The sequence below is a fragment of the Megalobrama amblycephala genome, linkage group LG10, assembly GCF_018812025.1.
Source record: "Megalobrama amblycephala isolate DHTTF-2021 linkage group LG10, ASM1881202v1, whole genome shotgun sequence".
NCBI lineage: Eukaryota > Metazoa > Chordata > Actinopteri > Cypriniformes > Xenocyprididae > Megalobrama > Megalobrama amblycephala.
Window position 1 is genome coordinate 19,989,524 of NC_063053.1, and position 21,785 is coordinate 20,011,308.

Genomic DNA, 21,785 nt, shown 5'->3' on the forward strand with positions numbered 1-21,785 from the left:
ACACAGTAAATTCAGGACACTTTCTCAGTGTGAATTCAGTGACTGGTGATTGTTTTGCTGTGAATAGGACAAGATATTTAAGATCATGTGATTATGTGTATATTTTGTTGTGTTTGTGCTAATATGTGTGCTTTTGTGACATTTTTCTCTTGTGTCCCATGCAGAGCAGTGTGAGTGTGTGATCATTTTAAAATGTGCTGATCTGAGGTGAATGTGTATGTGTGTGTGTGTGTGTGAAGGTCAGCAGAGGTGCTGATAGACAGTTTATATTTGTTGACCTTGGTGCGTCCTGAAGACTTGCATAGTCAGAGTCCCGATGCTCTCTCCCGCCTGATCCCTCATGTGAAACAGAAACCTTTCGCCGTTCTCTTGCATTCCTCTGGATTTAACCAAAAAAAAAAAAAAAAAAAAAAAAACCTTTTTCAGAAATTTGCTCAGAACACATGTTTTTTATGAGGTTTTGTGAAAACTGTAAAAGTTTTTATGGACAATTTTTGTTTGCGGTTTAAGCAATAGTTATTAGCAAAAATTATGTATTGCAATACACATGTCTTTAAAGCAATGTTTCTGAACCACTACATTCAAAGGGGTATGCAAGATGACTTAAAACTATTTTAATTATTAATATATTAAAATGATCTAACTGTAATGTAAGATGTAAACTGAAATTATTACATAATTTCATAATGATTTTGATCATTAAATATTTGAAGTTGTTAAAGCAAAATCAACATCTTGGATATTGAGAGACAAAATGTATAAAATGCTAAATGCATGAAAAAATAATTTAAAAAATGCATGAAATGTGCATGAAAAAATATTGTGTATGATGATTTCTAGCCCTGTTGCTTTTCTGTTGTCGAATACATAAAATGTAAACGTAAATTATTAAGGATAAATTTCTTTCTCACTTAAAATACTACTAAGCCCGATATTACTATTACATGAGCCAATGGCATTTAAAACACACTCATGTTTGTGTCAGGTGAATGTAGGGTTGTCAAAAGTACCAACTTCGGTACCAAGTCAGTGTTGAAATTTTAAAAATGTGATTATGCCAGCATTTCCCCCTAGCATTTTGAGCGTTGTTGAGCGGATTCTTAAACACCTCTGATTGGTCATTGTGTTCACACGCTCAACAGATATGTCTGTAATTGGCTACAATGATCAACGCTTCAAAAACATGTTGTAAATAGACATCTTTGACACAGATTCACACAGGAACTTTTGAAAGTAGGCGTCTATCAGAGGATATATTAGGGATCCACTGATAGACGTCTGCGTCAAATATGCCTATTTACAAAATGTTTTTGAAGCATTGATCATTGTAGCCAGTCACAGACATATCTGTTGAGCGTGTGAACACAATGGCCAATTAAATTCAAAATGCTAGGGGAAAACGCTGGTATCGTCACATTTTTAAAATTTCAGTACCGACTTGGTACCGAAGTCAGTACTTTTGACAACCCTAAGTGAATGCAATACACTTTACTGTCCATGAAGAGAAAATTGACTTGGACTCATGGTGTATATACATATACAATGTCTTAAAGGTCCCGTTTTTCGTGTTTTTTTGAAGCTTTGATTGTGTTTATAGTGTGCAATATAACATGTGTTCACGTTTCGCGTGTAAAAAAACACAGTATTTTTCACATAATTTACTTATCTGTATACCGCTGTTTCCACTGTCATAAAAACGGGCTGATGACTTCCTTGTTCTATGAAGTCCCTCCTTCAGAAATACGTAACGAGTTCTGATTGTGCCAGCGGTTCCTGTGTTGTGATTCGACAGCAGTTTAGCGCATCTTGCCCGGAAAGGTCACGCCTCTTACCATAACGTGGAGATGCATGCGCTCAGTGTTATTGTAAACATGTCTTTAATTTTACCCTATTAATTTGAGCCGGAATCAGACCCGGTGATTGGACTGCGGGATGAAAATAACAGCGTTTCGACGACATGGCGACAAACACACTCTACAAACGCAACTCTTGTGCATTCCTGTGGGCGGAGGTTAGTCAAAAAACTGTTTTAGTGACGTCATTAAAGAAGGAAGTAGAGGGATGTAGTCCAAACTGGCCGTTCGATGTAGGCGACTTCTGTTAAATAAAATATCTCGCTTGGCATTGAACTTTGAGCTTTAAAATTTTACAGATTTTATTTATACTCTAACAACAACATTACGCACTAACTAAAGTTTGAAACATGGGATCACGAAGAACGGGACCTTTAATCCCAGACCAGTTATGCCTACTGTAAATGTACATATATGTAAATTTAACTAAATTTAAAAATAAAATATAGCAAAGCTTTACCTTGTGTAAAAACAAGGTAAGACAGCCCCATTAGTTAGCCTCACATCCACACCATCAAGAAATATTTTATTTCTCGCAAATATTTGTATTACATACATGCAATTGTTGTGCAACATTTTAACTGAAACAGGTATAAAAATAATATCTTAAAATGATTATACCTATACACTGGAAACCTGTAGCCGACCTGGATCAGAAAAATATGTTTTGTGCTTCTCTGAGAACAGACTACTCAAATGAAAGCTTACAACTACAGGAATAACCATGATTAGAGAATTGTTTGCATAAAATATTCTGTAAACATTCAAACGTTTGCCCTCTGAGACACAGGCTACAGTTTATCTCCATAAATACTATTTTCGCAATTCTGCCCATATTTTTACTTGCCTACATCAACTTGCTTCAATAGTCACCACATATTTTACATTTACACCCTGTTGTCTTTGCATCAATTATCTTTTTAGATAAAAACAAGGGCTGTAAAAAGTTAATCTTAATAAATAGTTGTGATTAATTTACATTTTTGTTTAACTGTAGTGAGAAAACAGTTTTCAAAATAGCTAAGTAAAAATAAGAGTTGTGTGTATATTTTACTCATAGCAAATATATTGTATGTGCTGCTTATAGACACCATACAGATAATGATTTATTGAACAGATGCTCTTTACTCATCTCACTTGCACAAAAATAAGTGCAGTTATTAATAGAAACGTACAGGGGAAATACACTGAACTCTAAGCATTATATGCAGTCCACATCGTATTATAATGCTTATTGAAATCTCCGATGAGGACTGATACTTTGATTTACAATAGCAAACATTAGATCTTGATTAGGGTAGATTGGTCTTCCACGCAGAAAGAGAAGGCAGTTTTGAGCCATTTAGTCCCCCAGCAGTCAGAACAAAATCAGCACATGTATATTACACACTTGAGTCTTTTGTATGTATGAAAAGATCCCTGTGGACTTTCACTAATCACTCCTGAACTGCAGAATCATCAGGAGAAAGAATTAAAGATAATTTCTGTGTATTTCACCTAGCCTATTATATATATAGTTATGTATTTCTTAATTATTCAGCCCAAATGTTACATTAAAATCATTTTAAGTGGGCAGTTCTTGGCCGAATAATCTCCAAGGTAGACCAAACTTTATGGTGATTGCTTGATACAAAGAGAATAGCCAATCATAATAGTAATTTACATAAAGTCTTAAAGGTGCAGTAACAAAAACTCTTTTTGTGCAAGATGATTGAATAAAAAGTGATTTTTTTTTTTTAATTTTTTTTTTAAACAAAAACCTACAGAATTGTATATAGTTCCTTTTAAGATTTTGTATCTATTTTGGAAACAGTGCCTTCTTTTGGTTTTCTTCCCAAAATCAACTTTGAGAAGGAACAGTTTCTAACAAAATTTCCCAAATCCAGTCCACACATTCTGGTTGGTAGCTAAATGTTGGCAAGAAGCAAGACAAACACACCTCAGAAATAATAACCGGTATTTGTTGGTTTGGTAAGGAAAATTATCACACCCGCAGAATGAACAATCAAATGAGCCATTGCATCGTGGTGCCTTTCCTGTGCCAGTCAAAATGTTCTGTGCCTCCCAAGACAGAAGTCTAAAATGCAGAACCAGGGGCGATGGTTTATTTTAAAAATGTAAAATTCAAGTCCACCTCGTAAAATGATGTTTACTATGTGTTAATGTCAAACATACGGACTGATTCACTGCCCAGGCAGGGGCGAGGTTAAAGCGTTGGACAGCACTGAATGTTGAAATGCTGCAGATATATGATTGATTTGAACACAAGGACCCGTTAAACAGTGTCTAACTGCTCGGAGTGAAACTCTGAATGCACAGACAACTGGAGGGGTGTTTCAGCTCAGGGATTTCCTTCCCTCTCCACCCCCGCGCAGTAATGAAGATGGATCGAGCCAGCAGCTCTGTTTTAGAGACCCTGGGGAGTGAATATGTATCTATAGTCACTCAACATGCACAGCATCAGCAGCATTTCTTTATATATATATATATATATATATATATATAACACCTAAAATTAATGTTGAGCGCAGATGTTCGAAGATTTTTGAGTTGGTTAAGATGCGGTAGTGGTTTACTGTGAAGTGTGTGTGTGTATGTGCCAGAGTTCTGAAGAGTTTTCCACTGGCATCAGGCTGTTGACAGTGTAATCTATGGTGGGATGGTTTGTATGTGTTGACATGGAAGTCTCTAGATTGTGTGAGATGTGAGTTTGGAACTGATCAGCCTGGGTAGACAAGAGGATTTATGTTTGTTATTTTGAGTTCATTATAAACTACTAGTTAGTTTTTAGCCTCTGTTTACTTGTATCTCACTCTCTTTTTCTCTCCTTGTTATGTCTTCCATTATTTTACTTTGCTGTTTTGTTGCTGTTTAAATGCATGCAGTACTTTCAGGCCAAAGTAAAGACTAGCTCTCCCATGGAAATTCCCTCCACACACACACACACACTCACACTCACACTCCCTCCATGCTGTGGTTTCTGTCTGTCTCCAGCAAGTTCAGTCTCCCCCTTGTGTGTGTGTGTGTGTGTGTGTGTGTGTGTGTGTGTGTGTGTTGGCAGTGAGTGATGTTGTCATACATCTTTAGATCCCCTGCTTGGATCTGGATCCATAGAGGGATGTGTGTGTTTGTTGGCGCTAATGCATTTATGTGTGTGACTTCATCTCAGACAGAATGTCTGTTAGTTTTGATTAAATGAGGTCATTTACATGAAATGTTCCATTTAAACAATGAGTGTGTGTTAAATACTCACCACAAATGGTGGTAAATTAAAATGTAATGTGAAATAATAGTAATAGATTTTGAATGTAACATTTTAAGGTGCTCTAAGCATTTTTTTAATATACTATGCATAAAATGTACCTACTTCCTCAGTGGTTGTCCTGAGAAATCACACTTGTCTCTGTGATGGCCCTGTAAACAAGTGTCAGGGGAGTGGCCCATGCCTTTTTAGCCAATCAGAAGAGATCCCTGCCTGTCAATCAATGCACGTGTTTGGGAGGGTGGGGTTTTGGAGAGAGGGCATCTGTCTAAAATTTTGTTTAGTAGTGTTTTTATAGATGTGATGTGCAAAAATGTGTCTTTCTTGTCTGTCTCTTTCCTTTAGGGTCAGACCGTGTCTTTGGCATCTGTGTCTCGTGTGGAGGAGGCATTGTACGTCTATCAGCCTCTGTACATTGACACATACGGGCCACCCGTTCCAGAACTGGATCAGTTGGGCCGACAAGGGTAAGAATCACTTGCATTTTACTACTGTGAAATTGTTTTTTTTTTATTTTTTATTTTTTTTTTTATTTAATTTTATTATTTTATTTTATTTTAGTAACACTTAACAATTTACAATCCATTAGTTAACATTAGTTAATCCATTAAAGGGGGGGTATAATGCTATTTCATGCATTCTGACTTATTTACACTGTTAAAGAGTTGGATTATCATGCTAAGCATGGCCAAAGTTTCAAAACACGAGTTGGACGTATGACGGAGTATTTCTGTGCCAAAATACTCTTCCAAATCCTCACAAATTTCGGGGGGTTTTTTTTCGAGTATGGGCCTGAGTGACGTAAACGGGGGTGGAATTCCTTGTACGGGCACTTCTCCTGGAAGAGCGCGCGCACACGTCGACCAGAGAGAGAGCAAGAGCATGTCCATCAACGCGCGTTTGGGTTTACGGAAGTCGTCGTCAGCGCTGCACAGGTCACAGGACTTCACAAAATCAACAATGTCACCAAAGAAGTGTGTTTTTGGTTATGAGGCAAAGATAACCTTGCTTCCCAAAGAACCCAGCGTTAAGTGGAGCTGAGAGTTTTGTTCTCACGCATTACATTGATGTACTCCTCGATATTTGTGATTAAAATAACCATAGAAACTGATAATTGCAATCGCGTTTTTATTACATATAATGTAAACAATACGAACGTAGTGAATTTATAAATTCATTATTCATCATTCACTATGCGCTATATTCATTATAGGGATTCAAAAGTTATCCATGGATAACACAATGGTGTATTGCGTGTGTTTAAATACATTTGTTTAGCTGACCATTGATAGCTTGCAGTCGATCTCTACACAAAAGCTGCTCGTGCTCGTAATTCTTTAGCTCCGCTCACACGGCACGCCTCCAGGCACTCGGCTGTTTTCGGAAAGACTCGGTACAGCGTATGTATCTTTTATAAATATGATAAAACTAAAGACTTTTCAGCGATATGAAAGATGCAATACTACTCTATAGGTATTTAAGATTAACATGAGAAACTGTGTGTGATACCCCCCCTTTAACTAACAATGAGCAATAAATTTGTTACCGTATGTATTAATCTCTGTTAAAAATACATATTATTCAATAAAAATGCAACTATTCATTGTTAGTTCATGTTAGCTGTGGTAGATGCAACTTTTGGTTTTAATAATGTGTTAGTAAATATTGAAATTAACATGAACTTAGATTAATAAATGCTCTAGAAGTATTTTTCATTGTTAGTCCATGTTAACTAATGTTAACTAATGAAACCTTATTGTAAAGTGTTACCATTATATTATATTATATTATATTATATTATATTATATTATATTATATTATATTAATGGGCATTGAGGAACAGACTACATTTAATTAAATAAAATTATTTTATTTTTTAAATTCATGCCTAGGGTTATTGTTTTCTTTTTTATACCTTCTCTCTCCCCTTTCTGTCAGTGAGAATGTGTGTGTTTGACAAAGATAAATGACCTCTTATTCAAACAAATAAACCACATCTCCCATGGTGCACTGCTCCCAGGATAAACAGGAAGTCTGCTGACATTTTTGCAATGCTTGCAGTTTTACACTTCACTTAAGTTTGACTTTCTCTGTAAGACACACTCTCTCTCTTTTCAAACCGACACAGTCTTTGAAGCTATATTTGTGATTAGCATTGATTTTCATTTCATATGTACTATATCCTACCCCTATAATTATTTCTTAATCATCGCAACAAAGCTGTGAAAAATCTGATAAATAAGCTTTTATTAGTCTACTAATGAGTACACTCTTAGAAGAAGAGGTACTATATAGAACCTTAAAGGGTTCTGTGAAGATGCTTCATTTAACCTCTTAGGGGTTCCCATGGGATCATTTTATGGATTTAGTTTTAATTAATTAATTTTGTTTTAATACATTTTTAAGTTGAATTAAATTTTATGAATTCAACAACTCGTAAACATACTTTATCACTAGGAAAAAAAAACCCTGTTAAACATGAAATTATTATGCAGTAATTTAAGACATTTTATATAGAACCTTTTTGGCATAAAGCATTCTTTAAAATTAAGTCCAGAACCCTAGCGTTCTTTATAGACCTTTTTTTTAAGAGCATTGTATTAAAGGGATTCTGTTGAAAATTCAGATGACGGAATGTTCGTTTTTTTGGGTAAACGATCCCTTTAAGAATGTTTATTCTATTTTTTTTTTTTTTTTTTTTTTTTTGAGGAAAAAATTACTGTGCAGTCCTAAGTTATACACTTGCAGTTGAAGTCTATAGGGCAAAAATGCAATGATTGCCTTTCGTTGTAAGTGTGTTTCTGTCACAGATGCTGTTGATAGAGCTCAACTTGTATTGAACTCACACACACATAGATACACACCGGAATCTTCAGCAGAGGATCTTATGATGTGGTTTGAGCTGAAAAGCAGAAGACAGGAGAAGAAAAAGAGTGAGGGTTATGAAAAGAGACGATAGGGTGGATCACTCTCTCTTTGTTTCTTTTTCTCTGCCGTTCTGAAATCTTTTTCTTTCCTCTGTTTTTGCATCAAAGAATTTGACCAGCTTCAGTCTTTTGAAGTCGAGAGCGGACGAGACTCTAAGTGTTTGTGTGTGTATGTGTGTGTGAGGTTGACAGAGAGACAGATTGTTTTTTGCTATTTGTCTTAGTGTGTTTTGACAGTGAGTTAGTTGAGATTTATGTTGGACTGGTTTGTGTTTTTGGAGGGTCATGTATGTATTCACTTCCTCCTTCCCCCCCGGGGCGAACCCCGTCCTATGTGTCCGTCCCTGTTCTGTACCTGTATAAATACAGATTGGGTGGGGCATTTTATTAAAGACAGCTGTGTGTGGGTCTTGAAAGGAGGTGATTGGGTTGAAGTTTCCTTTTCTCCACACACACACAGTTTTCAAGCGCAGTCAGTCGCCTTTGTGTATGTGTGTGTCGTATGAACAAAGGAGTAGTTTGTCCCCTCACTTTTTGGGAGATAACAATGCCTTAATATGTCCCTCTTCTCTTACAATGTTGCATATAAATATATTTCAAAGTTTGGCTGTACAAGTCCCCCTTGATGGATCAGTAATCTTCCATTCCAACACTCTCAGAATACACACACATTTTCAGTCAGTGTTGAGTGATGTCCCTGGTGAGTTTGGAGGCATGTCTGCAGAGTTTTGGGCAAGGTATTTAGTTTAAGAGACATTAGTTATTGGACAGGACACCGCTTGTATCCGAGTTTGTGTTTATATTAATTAGGTTTTGTTAAAGTTTTGAAATAATCCAAGTTACATTACAATATAAAGGTTTGGGATCAGTAAGATTTTTTTTTTTTTAATGTTTTTGCTCTTTTGATGAAATAAATGCAACCTTAGTGAGCATAAAAGTAATTATTTTTTCTATTTTAATGTATTTTAAAATGTAAAGTATTCACGTGTTGGCAAAACTGAATTTATAGCTGTTTGACAACTTTTTTTGACAGTTTTTTTGGCTTCTCTCTCTTATTTATTTTGTTGTGCTTATGCATTGGGGTCCAAAAAATTTGAAACCACTAGTAAATATGCTTCTATTTTGCATTATTTTCAAGTTTAATGCAGAATTTATTTGAAAAAGTTTAGGAATTTTTCAGTACAATTTCCTTAAGGCGATGAAAAACATGCTTTCATCACCATGCCAATGTTTAGACGACATTTTCTATAGAAACACACTTTGTCATACAGGAAGTCATCATGTGCCAGACAGGAAGTAATCCATCAGCAGATCAGAAGAGGGAGCATGTGTGGACAGGGTCAGTAGCTTTATTGTGTTTTACAACATAAATCTGGTTGATTGTTGTTTAATTCAGTAATAAAATACAAGATATATTATGAATAGAGCCATGTCTAAGTGGTTCAACGGATCACAAAACTCACGGTTTGGATCATATTATGGTTTTTGAGCCACGGATTGGATCATTTTTCGGATCGGCAAGAAAAAAAAGTTTGGGGGTGAGGGTAACTTTGCTTTTATTATTTAAAGGTGCCCTAGAATTAAAAATTGAATTTACCTTGGCATAGTTGAATAACAAGAGTTCAGTACATGGAAAAGACATACAGTGAGTCTCAAACTCCATTGTTTCCTCCTTCTTATATAAATCTCATTTGTTTAAAAGACCTCCGAAGAACAGGCGAATCTCAACATAACACAGACTGTTACGTAACAGTCAGGATCATTAATATGTACGCCCCCAATATTTGCATATGCCAACTCATGTTCAAGGCATTAGACAAGGGCAAAACGTCTGGATCTGTGCACAGCTGAATCATCAGACTAGGTAAGCAAGCAAGGACAATAGCGAAAAATGGCAGATGGAGCAATAATAACTGACATGATCATTGATATCATGATATTTTTAGTGATATTTGTAAATTGTCTTTCTAAATGTTTCGTTAGCATGTTGCTAATGTACTGTTAAATGTGGTTAAAGTTACCATCGTTTCTTACTGTATTCACGGAGACAAGACTGTCGTTATTTTCATTTTTAAACACTTGCAGTCTGTATAATTCATAAACACAACTTCATTCTTTATAAATCTCTCCAACAGTGTGTAGCGCTGCTCCGTGGGCGGGGAGCAGGAGAATTTAAAGGGGCCGCAGCCTGAATTGGCGCATATTTAATGATGCCCCAAAATAGGCAGTTAAATTTATTAAAAAAATATCTATGGGGTATTTTTAGCTGAAACTTCACAGACACATTCAGCGAACACCTTAGACTTATATTACATCTTTTAAAAAGACGTTCTATGGCACCTTTAAAGCACACTTTAAGTACTCCGATACCACAGCAAAAACTACTAGCCTAACTAATAAAGTTCATTATTAAAGGCAAGTGAACAGTCAGTAAAAAATAAGAACAAATACACAAATTACAAACAGATAAATACAATATAGCCTAACAAAGTTAAAATAAAGTAAAGCCTAACTGTAGTATTCATTTTAGGTACAGAAATGTAATAATTAAATGTAAAATAACACTATGTTCACTGTATAAATTGAATATGGATTAATCTTTGCTAAAGGATTAGTCCACTTTCAATTTAAAAATTCCTGATAATTTACTCACCCCCATGTCATCCAAGATGTCCTTTATATATGTTCTTTATATGATACCAGACGAGGAATAAGGGTCTTATCTAGAGAAACGATCTGCCATTTTCTAAAAAAAAATACAAATGTATTTCCTTTATAAACACAAATGATCACCTTGCAAGTGCTTCCGGAATCAAATTACGGAAAAAACGGAACTGGCACTGCGTTCGTTCCGTAAGTAGAATAAGGAAGGCGTAGGACATACAGTGTAAGCTTTTTGAAGAGTACGAAAGTGCGGTTTTGGAGGAAGCACTTGCAAGGTGATCATTTGTGTTTATAAAGCAAATACATTTTTATTTTTTTTAGAAAATGGCAGATCGTTTCATTAGATAAGACCCTTATTCCTCGTCTGGTATCATATAAAGCCCTTTGAAGCTGCACTGAAACTGTCATTTTGACCTTTAGCGTTTGGGGCCAATTGAAGTCTACTATAAGGAGAATAATCCTGGAATGTTTTCATCAAAAACCTTAATTTCTTTTCGACTGAAGGACATGGACATCTTATATAACATGGGGGTGAGTAAATTATCAGGAAATTTTTATTTGAAAGTGGACTAATCCTTTAAAGGTCCCGTTCTTCGTGATCCCATGTTTCAAACTTTAGTTAGTGTGTAATGTTGTTGTTAGAGTATAAATAAAATCTGTAAAATTTTAAAGCTCAAAGTTCAATGCCAAGCGAGATATTTTATTTAACAGAAGTCGCCTACATCGAACGGCCAGTTTGGACTACATCCCTCGACTTCCTTCTTTAATGACGTCACTAAAACAGTTTTTTGACTAACCTCCGCCCACAGGAATACACAAGAGTTGCGTTTGTAGAGTGTGTTTGTCGCCATGTCGTCGAAACGCTGTTATTTTCATCCCGCAGTCCAATCACCGGGTCTGATTCCGGCTCAAATTGATAGGGTAAAATTAAAGACATGTTTACAATAACACTGAGCGCGTGCATCTCCACGTTATGGTAAAAGGCGTGACCTTTCCGGGCAAGGAGCGCTAAGCTGCTGTCGAATCACAACACAGGAACCGCTGGCACAATCAGAACTCGTTACGTATTTCTGAAGGAGGGACTTCATAGAACAAGGAAGTCATCAGCCCGTTTTTATGACAGTGGAAACAGCGGTATACAGATAAGTAAATTATGTGAAAAATACTGTTTTTTTACACGCGAAACATGAACACATGTTATATTGCACACTATAAACACAATCAAAGCTTCAAAAAACCACGAAAAATGGGACCTTTAAAGTTGTGTTTTGTAGTTTGATTAACCTTAATAACATACAGACAACAGCTATAAAAGTATTTATAGGCTGCTGTCACTTTAAGATCCAAAATGATACACAGCCTTCTGTTGTTCTCTTTCTCTTGAGACATAACCGACTGTGTTTACGAGAATACTTGCCGATACTGGTATTTTGACCTAATTTTGTGTCGATGGAAGTGCAAGTAGATGCGAAAGAGGAATCAATTCGGAGTTTGTGCGCTATCTGAAATGCGCCTCGGGTGTGTGCGGCTGTGCGCACACATAACAGAGCGAGTAAATTCTTTGTTGCCTCTTATAGCGCCGGAATGGTTTAAAATCTATTGAATGTGTAAACTAGTAAGACAAAACGTGCAAAATATAAACTTTCAGTATACGGCAGTCAAACTTGAAATTAATCCGCGAATCACATGCGTGCTGAACCATGGGGCCTGGTCCGTATGGATCACGGATGAACAACGATCCGTTTAGCCCCTATAAAAGACAAACAGTTAAAACCTAATAAAACAGTTAATACTTAATAAAAATATTAAGCACACATTTACAATAAGCAATACGTTATTTTTTTTGTATCATTTTTTAGGTAGGCTAATTCAGTGAGTGTCATCGTTTTGATAGAAGATCTAGTTCATTTTTAGTATGCTTTACACTGCTAAAAAAGGTGTTTCAGATCATAACGGTTATGTAGTGTATTTTATCATGGCTGGATTGTCCAGATCGTTTTATAAAATACTTTAAAATGCCATTTCGAGTGTGAATGAATTCCTACTGTAAGATTGTATGGTTAGAGGGGTTAATGACTGCAGACACATCTCGCATCCATCACTCCATCTCTCTCGGCCTGTACGTTTTTTTTTGGAAACTGCATTTTGAGGGGCCTGATTTGAAATTTGCATATGCAAACAAGCCTAAAACAAAGATTCTGGCCTTGGCTTCAAGAGTAAATTTGGCTTGCAAAATGGCTCCTGTTTCTGAGGTAGCAAGAGAGAGTTAAGCTTTAAAACCATACCCTGAGGGTAGATTATGGATAATGGATGGACAAACTAAACTTGTTCACCTTCTCTCTCTCTCTCTCAATCCACAGATTTGAGTGAATTTTGCATTTCGCATTGGTGTGGCTTTTCCTTTGTACAAGGAATGCTCACACACACGATCTCCCGTTTTCGTTTGCCTCATTCAGACTTGGTTGTTGCCGACTCTCTTTTCAACATGATTTGTGTCTTCATGCATTTCGGACACACGCTGCTGCCTCTGTAAACAGCAATGTACCTTTGGACCAGTAGGTTTTAATGACGCATTATGCCCTGGAGGATCGCAGGTCGCCTCTTGGCTCCTGCATAGATGAGTTTGCTCTCTGAACTCTGATGAGGATATTTGTGTTGTGGATGAGTTGTAGTTTGGTATATGTGTGTCTGACATAGCAGTGCGGGCAACCAGATCTGTTTGAGGAATGCGTGTGTGACACTGACCCTGTTAAAATGACAGATTGTACAGCAGCTGCTTGAGAGTTTCCTCTATTTTTTTCTGAGGGCAACATTTCTGTGCTGAATCCTGTGCTCGGAAAGACTTTCTCAAACTACACACGCACATTTCTATTAGGTATTAAAGGCTGGCATGAAACACAGATCCCGCTGACAGAGAACACACACACCATCATCACCACAGTGTGTCAGCACTGATACAGCTGTGTGGTTTAACTAAAAACACTGTTCAGTTCATGTCAGAGTTTCAACCCTGATATCCATTTGACTACATGAGCAATGTCAACAACATGTCCATCTTAAGAAGGATATATCAGAGAGCTGGAGCCAGAGTCAAACAGCCATTAAAATCCTCCCAAACATTTTAGTCATAGTCCAGACTCTCCCATTAGTCACTTCTTAAACAACCTTCCAATTTTTCTTCTAAATCTTTGCTTCCTTTTAGTGTGAGGCTGTTTCATTCATGTCAAATATGTATTATTGTTGACTTATTTTAATGAATAAAATATACACAATTGTTTTTTTTTTTTTAAGAAATTAATGCTTTTATCCAGCAAGGATAAGACTTCTACATTGTTACAAAAATGTTCTATTCATCAAAGAATCTTGGAAAAGATATATCACGGTTTCCACAAAAATAAGCAGTATAACTGTGTTCAACATTGATTTTATTTATTTATTTATTTGAGTACCAAATCAGCATATTAGAATAATTTCTGAAGGATTATTTGACACTGAAGATGAGTAATGGCTGCTTTCCCAACACAGGAATAAATGACATTTTAAAATATATTCAAATAGAAAACAGTGATTTTAAATTGTAATACTATTTCACAATATGAGATCAAATGAAATGCCTTGATGAGTATAAAAGCTCATTTCAAATATGTTTTAAAATCTTACCGACCCCCAAACAGTTATGTATGTTTTTAATAACTACAAACCAACATTGGTCGCAAACAAGCTACACTCCAAAAACTAATTCAGGGGACCTTTAGTCATTACTTAAATATAAAAGATTGTTGTGAAATAAAAAAATCAAGTTCTGAAATGCTGTTAGACTTTTTACTTGTAATTGTTTACACAAATTATGCCTATTGATTCGATATACTATCACGACTTGTCATAGTTTAACATTTTCAGTTAATCAAAAATGTATTTAATTTTAAGTTCTGTTAATGTAAAATACAATCTGATGACGTGTAAACGTGTTTCATTGTTTTGAGTTGTATGAACACTTCTTTTAATTTAGACGAACTTAAGTTAAGTGAAACTGGGCTGTGATTTATATTTCCCATCATGCTTTGCTCATGACACTTGAAAGGGAGAGTAAATGCTAAAATTAAGTGTTATATAATGTTTTTTGCACAAGATCAATGGTAAGGGAGATTTAGCAGTAATTAGTGTTTTGTTATGCTAATTTAAAAGAGTTTCTGTTAATTTACCATCATGGTGACAAGCGGTGCTTGGTAAGTTCATGTTACTTAGAAATGCGTTGTGTCCAAAAAGCGTCTTCACCTTACTTAAAACATTATGTTGGATCAACTTAAATAGTTGCATTCATGTTGACAATTATTAAGTTCATGTTACTTAGAAATGTGTTTTTATTGTGGCAAAAAAAAACATCTTCACCTTACTTAAAACATTATGTTGGATCAACTTAAATAGTTGCATTCATGTTGACAATTATTAAGTTCATGTTACTTAAAAATGTGTTTTTATTGTGGCAAAAAAAGGTCTTCACCTTACTTAAAACATTATGTTGGATCAACTCAAAATATTGCTTTGAATTAATGTAATTCTCCCAATTGGCATAAGTTAAAAATTCTAGTGGAAAATGTTAACATTTTTTTTTTTTGTTGTTGAACCAATGTTTTATTTTTTAGAGTGTAGATGTAATTTGTTTGCTTGTTTTTTATAGAAAATAAAATTCCACCGATCAGGGTTTTAAATTGTCCCAAAAATGTTTGCAAAAAGCCTTAATTTATACTAAATGTATAATTTTCCATCTGAGGTGGACATACGTTGTCTAAAGGTCAAGCACTTTCATTTTGACTTTTTGTTGAACAAGGAAAGTTATAACAATTTTTTTTTAGTTTTAAACCTGATTTTGTTCCCTTTTCTTTTTAAAGATCCTTAATTAAAAATGATTTTTCCCCCAACATCCAAATCAGATTTTGAATAAAACAATTTTAGTGTATTTTGTTACAATACATGAATGCAGTTTTCTTGCCATTTTGTTATTGTTCCAATCATCAATGCTTTTAGTACTTTGGGCAAAACTAAAAGCAAAAGAATCTGGATTAAATGTGATGACAGTGATTCACTTGTGTGGTTTGTGGATTAATGATGGAGAACCGAAGCAGCATTCTGTGTGCATTAGCTCATGGTCCAGCGCTTCAGTAATCTCTGTTTGTTTAGAAAGCGTGTGAAGCTGAGAAGAGCTTAAGTGTTTCTGATGATACCTGACCCCCTCTATCCCTCTCGCTCTTTCCATCTTTCTCTTCCTCTCACTGTAGTATCAGTTTACATGTAATTTTCGGTTCTCCCATAATGAATGGCCGCTGTGGACTCCAGCTGCTGGAGTGTTTTGAGGGTGCTGGGCTAGTGTGAGATCTCAGAGTCTCACCCACAATCATTAGGTTTCTGATGTCCTGGTGGTTTGTGGGTAACAAGCAGTTGTCGATTTGTGAAAAATATATGGATAAAGAAATGAAATATTTTATATATTGTTATATAATATTGATATTTTAGTTATGTAAAGCAACTACATTCTTACATATTTTGTGGCTTAAAGGGATAGTTCACCCAAAAATGAAAATTCTGTCATCATTGACTCACCCTCAAGTTGAACACAAAAGAAGATATTTTGAAGAATATGGGTAACCAAACAGTTGATGGACCCCATTGACTTCCATAGTATTTTTTTTTTCTCTATACTTTGGAAGTCAGTGGGGCCCATCAACTGTTTGGTTACCCATATTCTTCAAAATATCTGATTTTTTTTTTTAGCAGAAGATAGAAATTCATACAGGTTTGGAACAACTTGAGGGGGAGTAAATGATGACTCAATTTTCATTTTTGGGTGAATATCCCTTTAAGTAATATATACTACCATTCAAATGTTTGAGTCAGTAATTTTTTTATCCTTTCATTAAATTGATAAAAAGTGACAATTATAATGTTAAAACAATTTCTACATCAAATAAATGCTGTTTGAACTTTTTTGAAAGAAAAAAATGTATCACTTTTTTCAACATTGATAATACGAAATGTTTCTTGAGCAACAAATCAACAGAATGATTTCTGAAGGATCATGTGACAAAGACTGGCTGCTTTTGTCAAAGATTTTAATCAAAAAAACTTTATTGTCAAAGGACTAAATTTATAGTTTAAATTATATAAAAATAGTAAAGTTATTTTAAATTATATTTCACAGTAATACTGTTTTTGATCAAATAAATCTAGCCTTGGTGAGTTTGAGACATTCTTTTAAAAACATTGAAAAAATCTCACTGACCCAAACCTTTTACGGTAGTGTATGATATATTATTACATTATTTATATGCAGTATAATTCTAGTAATGACAGTTGCCATTTTATTTTTCTTTTAAAATAAAATTGGTTCTTGTCATTGTGAAATCTGTGAATGTAAAACAACAGAGCTGCTCCCTCTAGAGGATTAACCAGATTTTACTCAAAGCCACTCAGTTAAACTACTCAGTTATAGCTAATCATCCTCTCTCTATATGCAGGTATCTGAATCATGTGCGCACAGCGTCTCCTCAAGATCAGGCTGGTGGTTATTCATCAGGACTGGCCTGCCATCGCGCCATCCAGGACGCTTTCAGTGGCCTCTTTCCCTTGTGATCATCAGTCTACCTAAAGACTCACTCGAGCACAAGCAAAGGGAAAGACTGCGAGTGTTTGGATGCATGGGAAAGAGTCCTGTGAAGGACTTCATGTGAAAACGGCCCCTTCAGAAGGCCAGGTTCAGAATATTATGACGTTTATGTTGAAGAGTAACATAAGCTTTAATAGGTGTACAGATATTTTTGTTAATCAGTTTTGTTATTTTTGTAATGCTGTTTCAAATAAATAAGACACACAAAAAAAGTCTTTGTCAGTGATGGTTGTGTGATCGTCTCAAAGAAAAGCAAAAGCATTCACCCTCATGGAATGATAATTTATTTAAAAAAAAAAATAAAAGAACAAAATACTAAATCATTTTAACAGGAAAATTAACACACAAACTGAGTTTATTCAGTCTGTCAAATCCTCACACTTCTGTTTCTTAGGACACGGCTCGTCTGAACTGTCTATGGAGGAAAAGAGACACATTTTAGTACAGCAGCCATCACTAAGACATGTCTGTATGTCTTTATTTCATGTTTTAATACTGCTGCTGCTAAATGACACTAGTGAGTGTGATCGTGTCTTACCTCTATCTTGGGTGTGTGTGGCGTACAGGACCCCTCTAGGCAAGGTAAAACTCACACACATCATCTCCTTATTAGGTGCCACATTCCTCACCAGGTGTACAGAACACCGTCCTTGCAGGGAAATCTTTAAACTCGCCTCCGCCCGCTCCACTACATCCCTCTGTGCATCGTCTTCCTTGGAGAACCCGTAGCAATGCACTTGAGGCAGGTTGTCAACCTGGCAGGAAAGACTTTGGTCTGGCTCCGGACCCAGCAGACCTCTGAAAGCATCAAGGAATTCGAGAGCCAGCGCAGGGAGATTCATCACCACATGAATCTTTTGTGATCCCTTCATTAGAGCAGGCAGACGCTCCCGGACCGGTCCCCGGATGAAGTCCCGTCCATCCATGTTAAACGATGTTATCTTTTGGTCGACCTTGTTGAGTTTAGCATTGTGCTGGAGCCAACGGAAGGACTCCGGGTTCAAGTCATTAGCAATGACCTCGCAGCCTCGACGGGCCGCTGGGATCGCAAACGGACCGACTCCGGCGAAAACGTCTACTACGGTATCGCCGCGCTGAAGGAGGGCAACGATGCGCTCGTGTTCGGTGCTGAGTCGAGGGTTCCAGTACACTCGAGAGAAATCAAACTCGTAAAATACGCCATTCTCCCGTACCTGAGAGAGGGAAAAAAGGTAGGTTACAGTCAGATGTATCTTTAATAATTCATGTTCATGCTGAATCCATGTATTAGCTGAACTCACCTTTGCCACCATGTTACTCTCGCCTGCCAAAACCTCCATTTGGAAGTTCCTGTAAGTGGAATCAATGGTGTTGGTCTTGTTGACCACGCAGGTAATGCCGGGGTTCTTATCTATGATTACTTGTCCTGGAACAAAACACAAAGTCCATTTGTGGCAAGAAGCGTTAGCAAATAATTTCATGATTTCTCATTATTGTAGAATCGAATCTCTGTCGCAATAGTCTTGAAAAGACAAGACAGATTTAAACTTCAAGGGATAGTTCACGCAAAATTAAAATTCTGTCATAATTTTACTCACCTTCATGTCGCTCCAAACTAGATTATTGTTAACTAAAACTATTAAAACCATTTTTGTGAACTGAAATAATGCTCTATATTTTTTATATATATATATATATATATATATATATATATATATATATATATATACACTACTGCTCAAAAGTTTGGGCCTGATCCAGAGATTGCATTATTTGGTTATTCTGTTTCTTTGTCAGACCATAATATCTCTGTACAAAGCACCATTATTTATGGAATGATTATTGCTAAGAGCATTATTCTAAGACTTTGGAAATCAGATACTGTTCCTCAGTTCCAGACCTGGTTGACTTATCTTACTGGAATATTGCATATGGAAAGAGTCCGGTATGGAATTATGGGTAACCTTGATAAATTCTACAGTATATGGCAACCATTTCTGGATCATCTTAACCAGTAAAATGCTAGCTCTGATCAGTAATGTAGGGCATAATATGCTGTCTGCTCTGCCTTCTACTGAATACTTGTTTGTTTGTGCTTTACCACTGGAACTGCATATACACCCTGGTTCTTAGTCTTTTTATTTATTTATTATTTTCTTTTTTTTTTTTAAATATTATTATTAATGGTTGATGATATTAATAATTATTATTAATTATTAATTAATAATCATTTATATTTTTGTTTTTATTGTTAATATTATCACTCATTGATTTGTATATATTTTCTAAATGTATTTTTTGTTTTCTTTTGCTTTTTGTAAAATGTAAAATTCTAATAAATATACCATTTAAAAAAAATCGGTAAGATTTTTAATGTTTTTAAAAGAAGTTTCGTCTGCTCACCAAGGGTGCATTTACTTAATTAAAAATACAGTAAAAACAGTAATATTGTGAAAAATTATTAGAATTTAAAATGACTTTTCTATTTGAAAATATTTTAAAATGTAATTTATTCTTGTGTTGGCAGAGCTGAATTTTCAGCATCATTACTCCCGTCTTCAGTGTCACGTGATCCTTCAGAAATCATTATAATATGGTCAATTTGCTGCTCAAGAAACATTTATTGTTTACAATTGTACAAAATATTTGTGTACAATTTTTTTCAGGATTCTTTGATGAATAGAAAGTTCAAAAGAACAGTGTTTATTTGAAATCTAATCTTTTGTAACATTATAAATGTCTTTACTGTCACTTTTGATTGATTTAATGCATCCTTGCAGAATAAAAGTATTAATTTCTTTTCAAAAAAATAAAAATAAAAATTCTTACTGACCCCAAACATTTGAACAGTAGTGTAAAATGTTACAAAAGCTTTGTATTTTAGATAAATGCTGTTCTTTTGAATTTTCTATTCATCAAGGAATCCTGAAAAAAAAGTACACAACTGTTTTCAACATTGATAATAATAACAAATATTTCTTGAGGAACTAATCATCATATTAGAATGATTTCTGAAGGATCATGTGACACTGAAGACTGGAGTAATGATGCTGAAAATTCAGCTTTGTCAACACGAGAATAAATTACTTTGTAAAATATATTCAAATAGAAAACAGTAATATTGTGAAAAATTATTACAATTTAAAATATTACTGTTTTTACTGTATTTTTAATTAAATAAATTAAACCTTGGTGAGCAGACAAAACTTCTTTTAAAAACATTAAAAATCTTACCGATCCCAAACTTTTGTGCGGTAGTGTATATAATAACATTTGGGCCAAACAAAATTGGACCGCACAGATTATCATTGTATGGATAAAAACACCAACACATTTCCACAGAAGAAAGTCATACTGGTTCAGAATGACATTGAGGTGAATAAATGATGGCAATTTTTGGGTGAACTATCTCTTTAAGGGGAGTTATTGGTTCATTTATTATCTTTCCTCACCAATCAGTTTTTTGTAGGGGAGCTGGTGGTCTCTCAGGTTCATGTGGGCGATGTGGCCCACCCTGCTAAATCCTGACGTCACATCCTGTCCTTCAGGAAGTACAGCTCGCAGTATCTCTTCACTCTTAAGGTTCTCATAGGTCAGTTTCAGTTCATATCTCTGGATCTCCTGAGGCACCCCATATGCTTTCAGAGCTTCTGCCTCCTCACTGCCAAACGAATCTCTAGATGTAATGCTGTTCGGGTCCAACAGCAGCAGCCGATGTTCTCCATTACTACAATCTTTATTGCCATCTTCACTGTGTTCATCCACGACCCGTTTGAGTCCTGGCCTCTGTAGTGCCACTTTCTTCAAACTCTTCACCACTTTGTTGAGAACGTTGGTTGGTATCCGTATGGCAGGAACACTGACTGTCTGACTGAAAGCAGCCCGGACCAGTTCTGTCATTCCTCGGACTGTGGGAGGGGGTTTGTAGAGCCCCAGATCAGTTGATGTCTGGGGTTTGTCAGTCATGGCTTTCTGATAATTGACCACAGTGGAAAACTGGAGGGAAATTCTTGCAAATTGGTTTAAATTCTGAGACAGAGAGATACAGCTGTGATGTTTCTGCACTAGCAACAAAAGTCTGCCAGATCTGAGAGAGAGAGAGAAATGAAGTCATGTCCTGTACAAAAAATGTCTAAAGAGAAAAACATTACAGCATATTCGTGAATGCATACACATAACAGTCTACATAAATGCCCATTTCTAGCAGCAGACTATCTATACCTGATAATAAACTACAAAATGAACTGTTTAACCACATAGCTTAAACACAACTCAACAAATAATCTTAAATTTAATTTTATAAACAAAATAAACTGTACCAGCTCACCCTCTCCAGACAGCTGCCATGCGAACACGCTTTTACATTCAGTACGTCATTTCTAAGCGACCGAGACTCTGGCTGTGCTAGAGCGGTGATTGGTCTGTGACGTAAAATATAA

The 21,785-nt window shown here is 35.7% G+C and overlaps 2 protein-coding genes across 6 annotated transcripts in view; one reads left to right on the forward strand and one right to left on the reverse strand.

The window, feature by feature from the left end:
- Nucleotides 1-17,579, forward strand: part of mnat1 (MNAT1 component of CDK activating kinase) — a 38,628-nt gene extending 21,049 nt beyond the window's left edge. For all 4 annotated transcript variants that reach the window (XM_048205304.1, XM_048205300.1, XM_048205302.1 and 1 more), the window contains exons 8-9: nucleotides 5,461-5,582; nucleotides 17,219-17,579. In XM_048205304.1, the coding sequence (XP_048061261.1) occupies nucleotides 5,461-5,582; nucleotides 17,219-17,333 (237 nt within the window). In that variant the 3' untranslated portion in view covers nucleotides 17,334-17,579. The remainder of the gene's footprint in view (nucleotides 1-5,460; nucleotides 5,583-17,218) is intronic.
- A 49-nt stretch (nucleotides 17,580-17,628) lies between these two features.
- Nucleotides 17,629-21,779, reverse strand: trmt5 (tRNA methyltransferase 5). Of its 2 annotated transcripts, none has more exons than XM_048205297.1 (5): nucleotides 21,674-21,779; nucleotides 20,799-21,433; nucleotides 18,648-18,772; nucleotides 17,906-18,560; nucleotides 17,629-17,782 (listed from the first exon to the last, which is right to left on the reverse strand). In XM_048205297.1, the coding sequence occupies exons 1-5, from the start codon at nucleotides 21,691-21,693 to the stop codon at nucleotides 17,727-17,729; spliced, it is 1,491 nt and encodes a 496-aa protein (XP_048061254.1). In that variant the 5' UTR covers nucleotides 21,694-21,779; the 3' UTR covers nucleotides 17,629-17,726. The 2 variants fall into 2 exon arrangements, with proteins under 2 accessions (XP_048061254.1, XP_048061255.1); XM_048205298.1 differs by having other exon boundaries at nucleotides 21,666-21,770.
- Nucleotides 21,780-21,785: the final 6 nt, after the last annotated feature.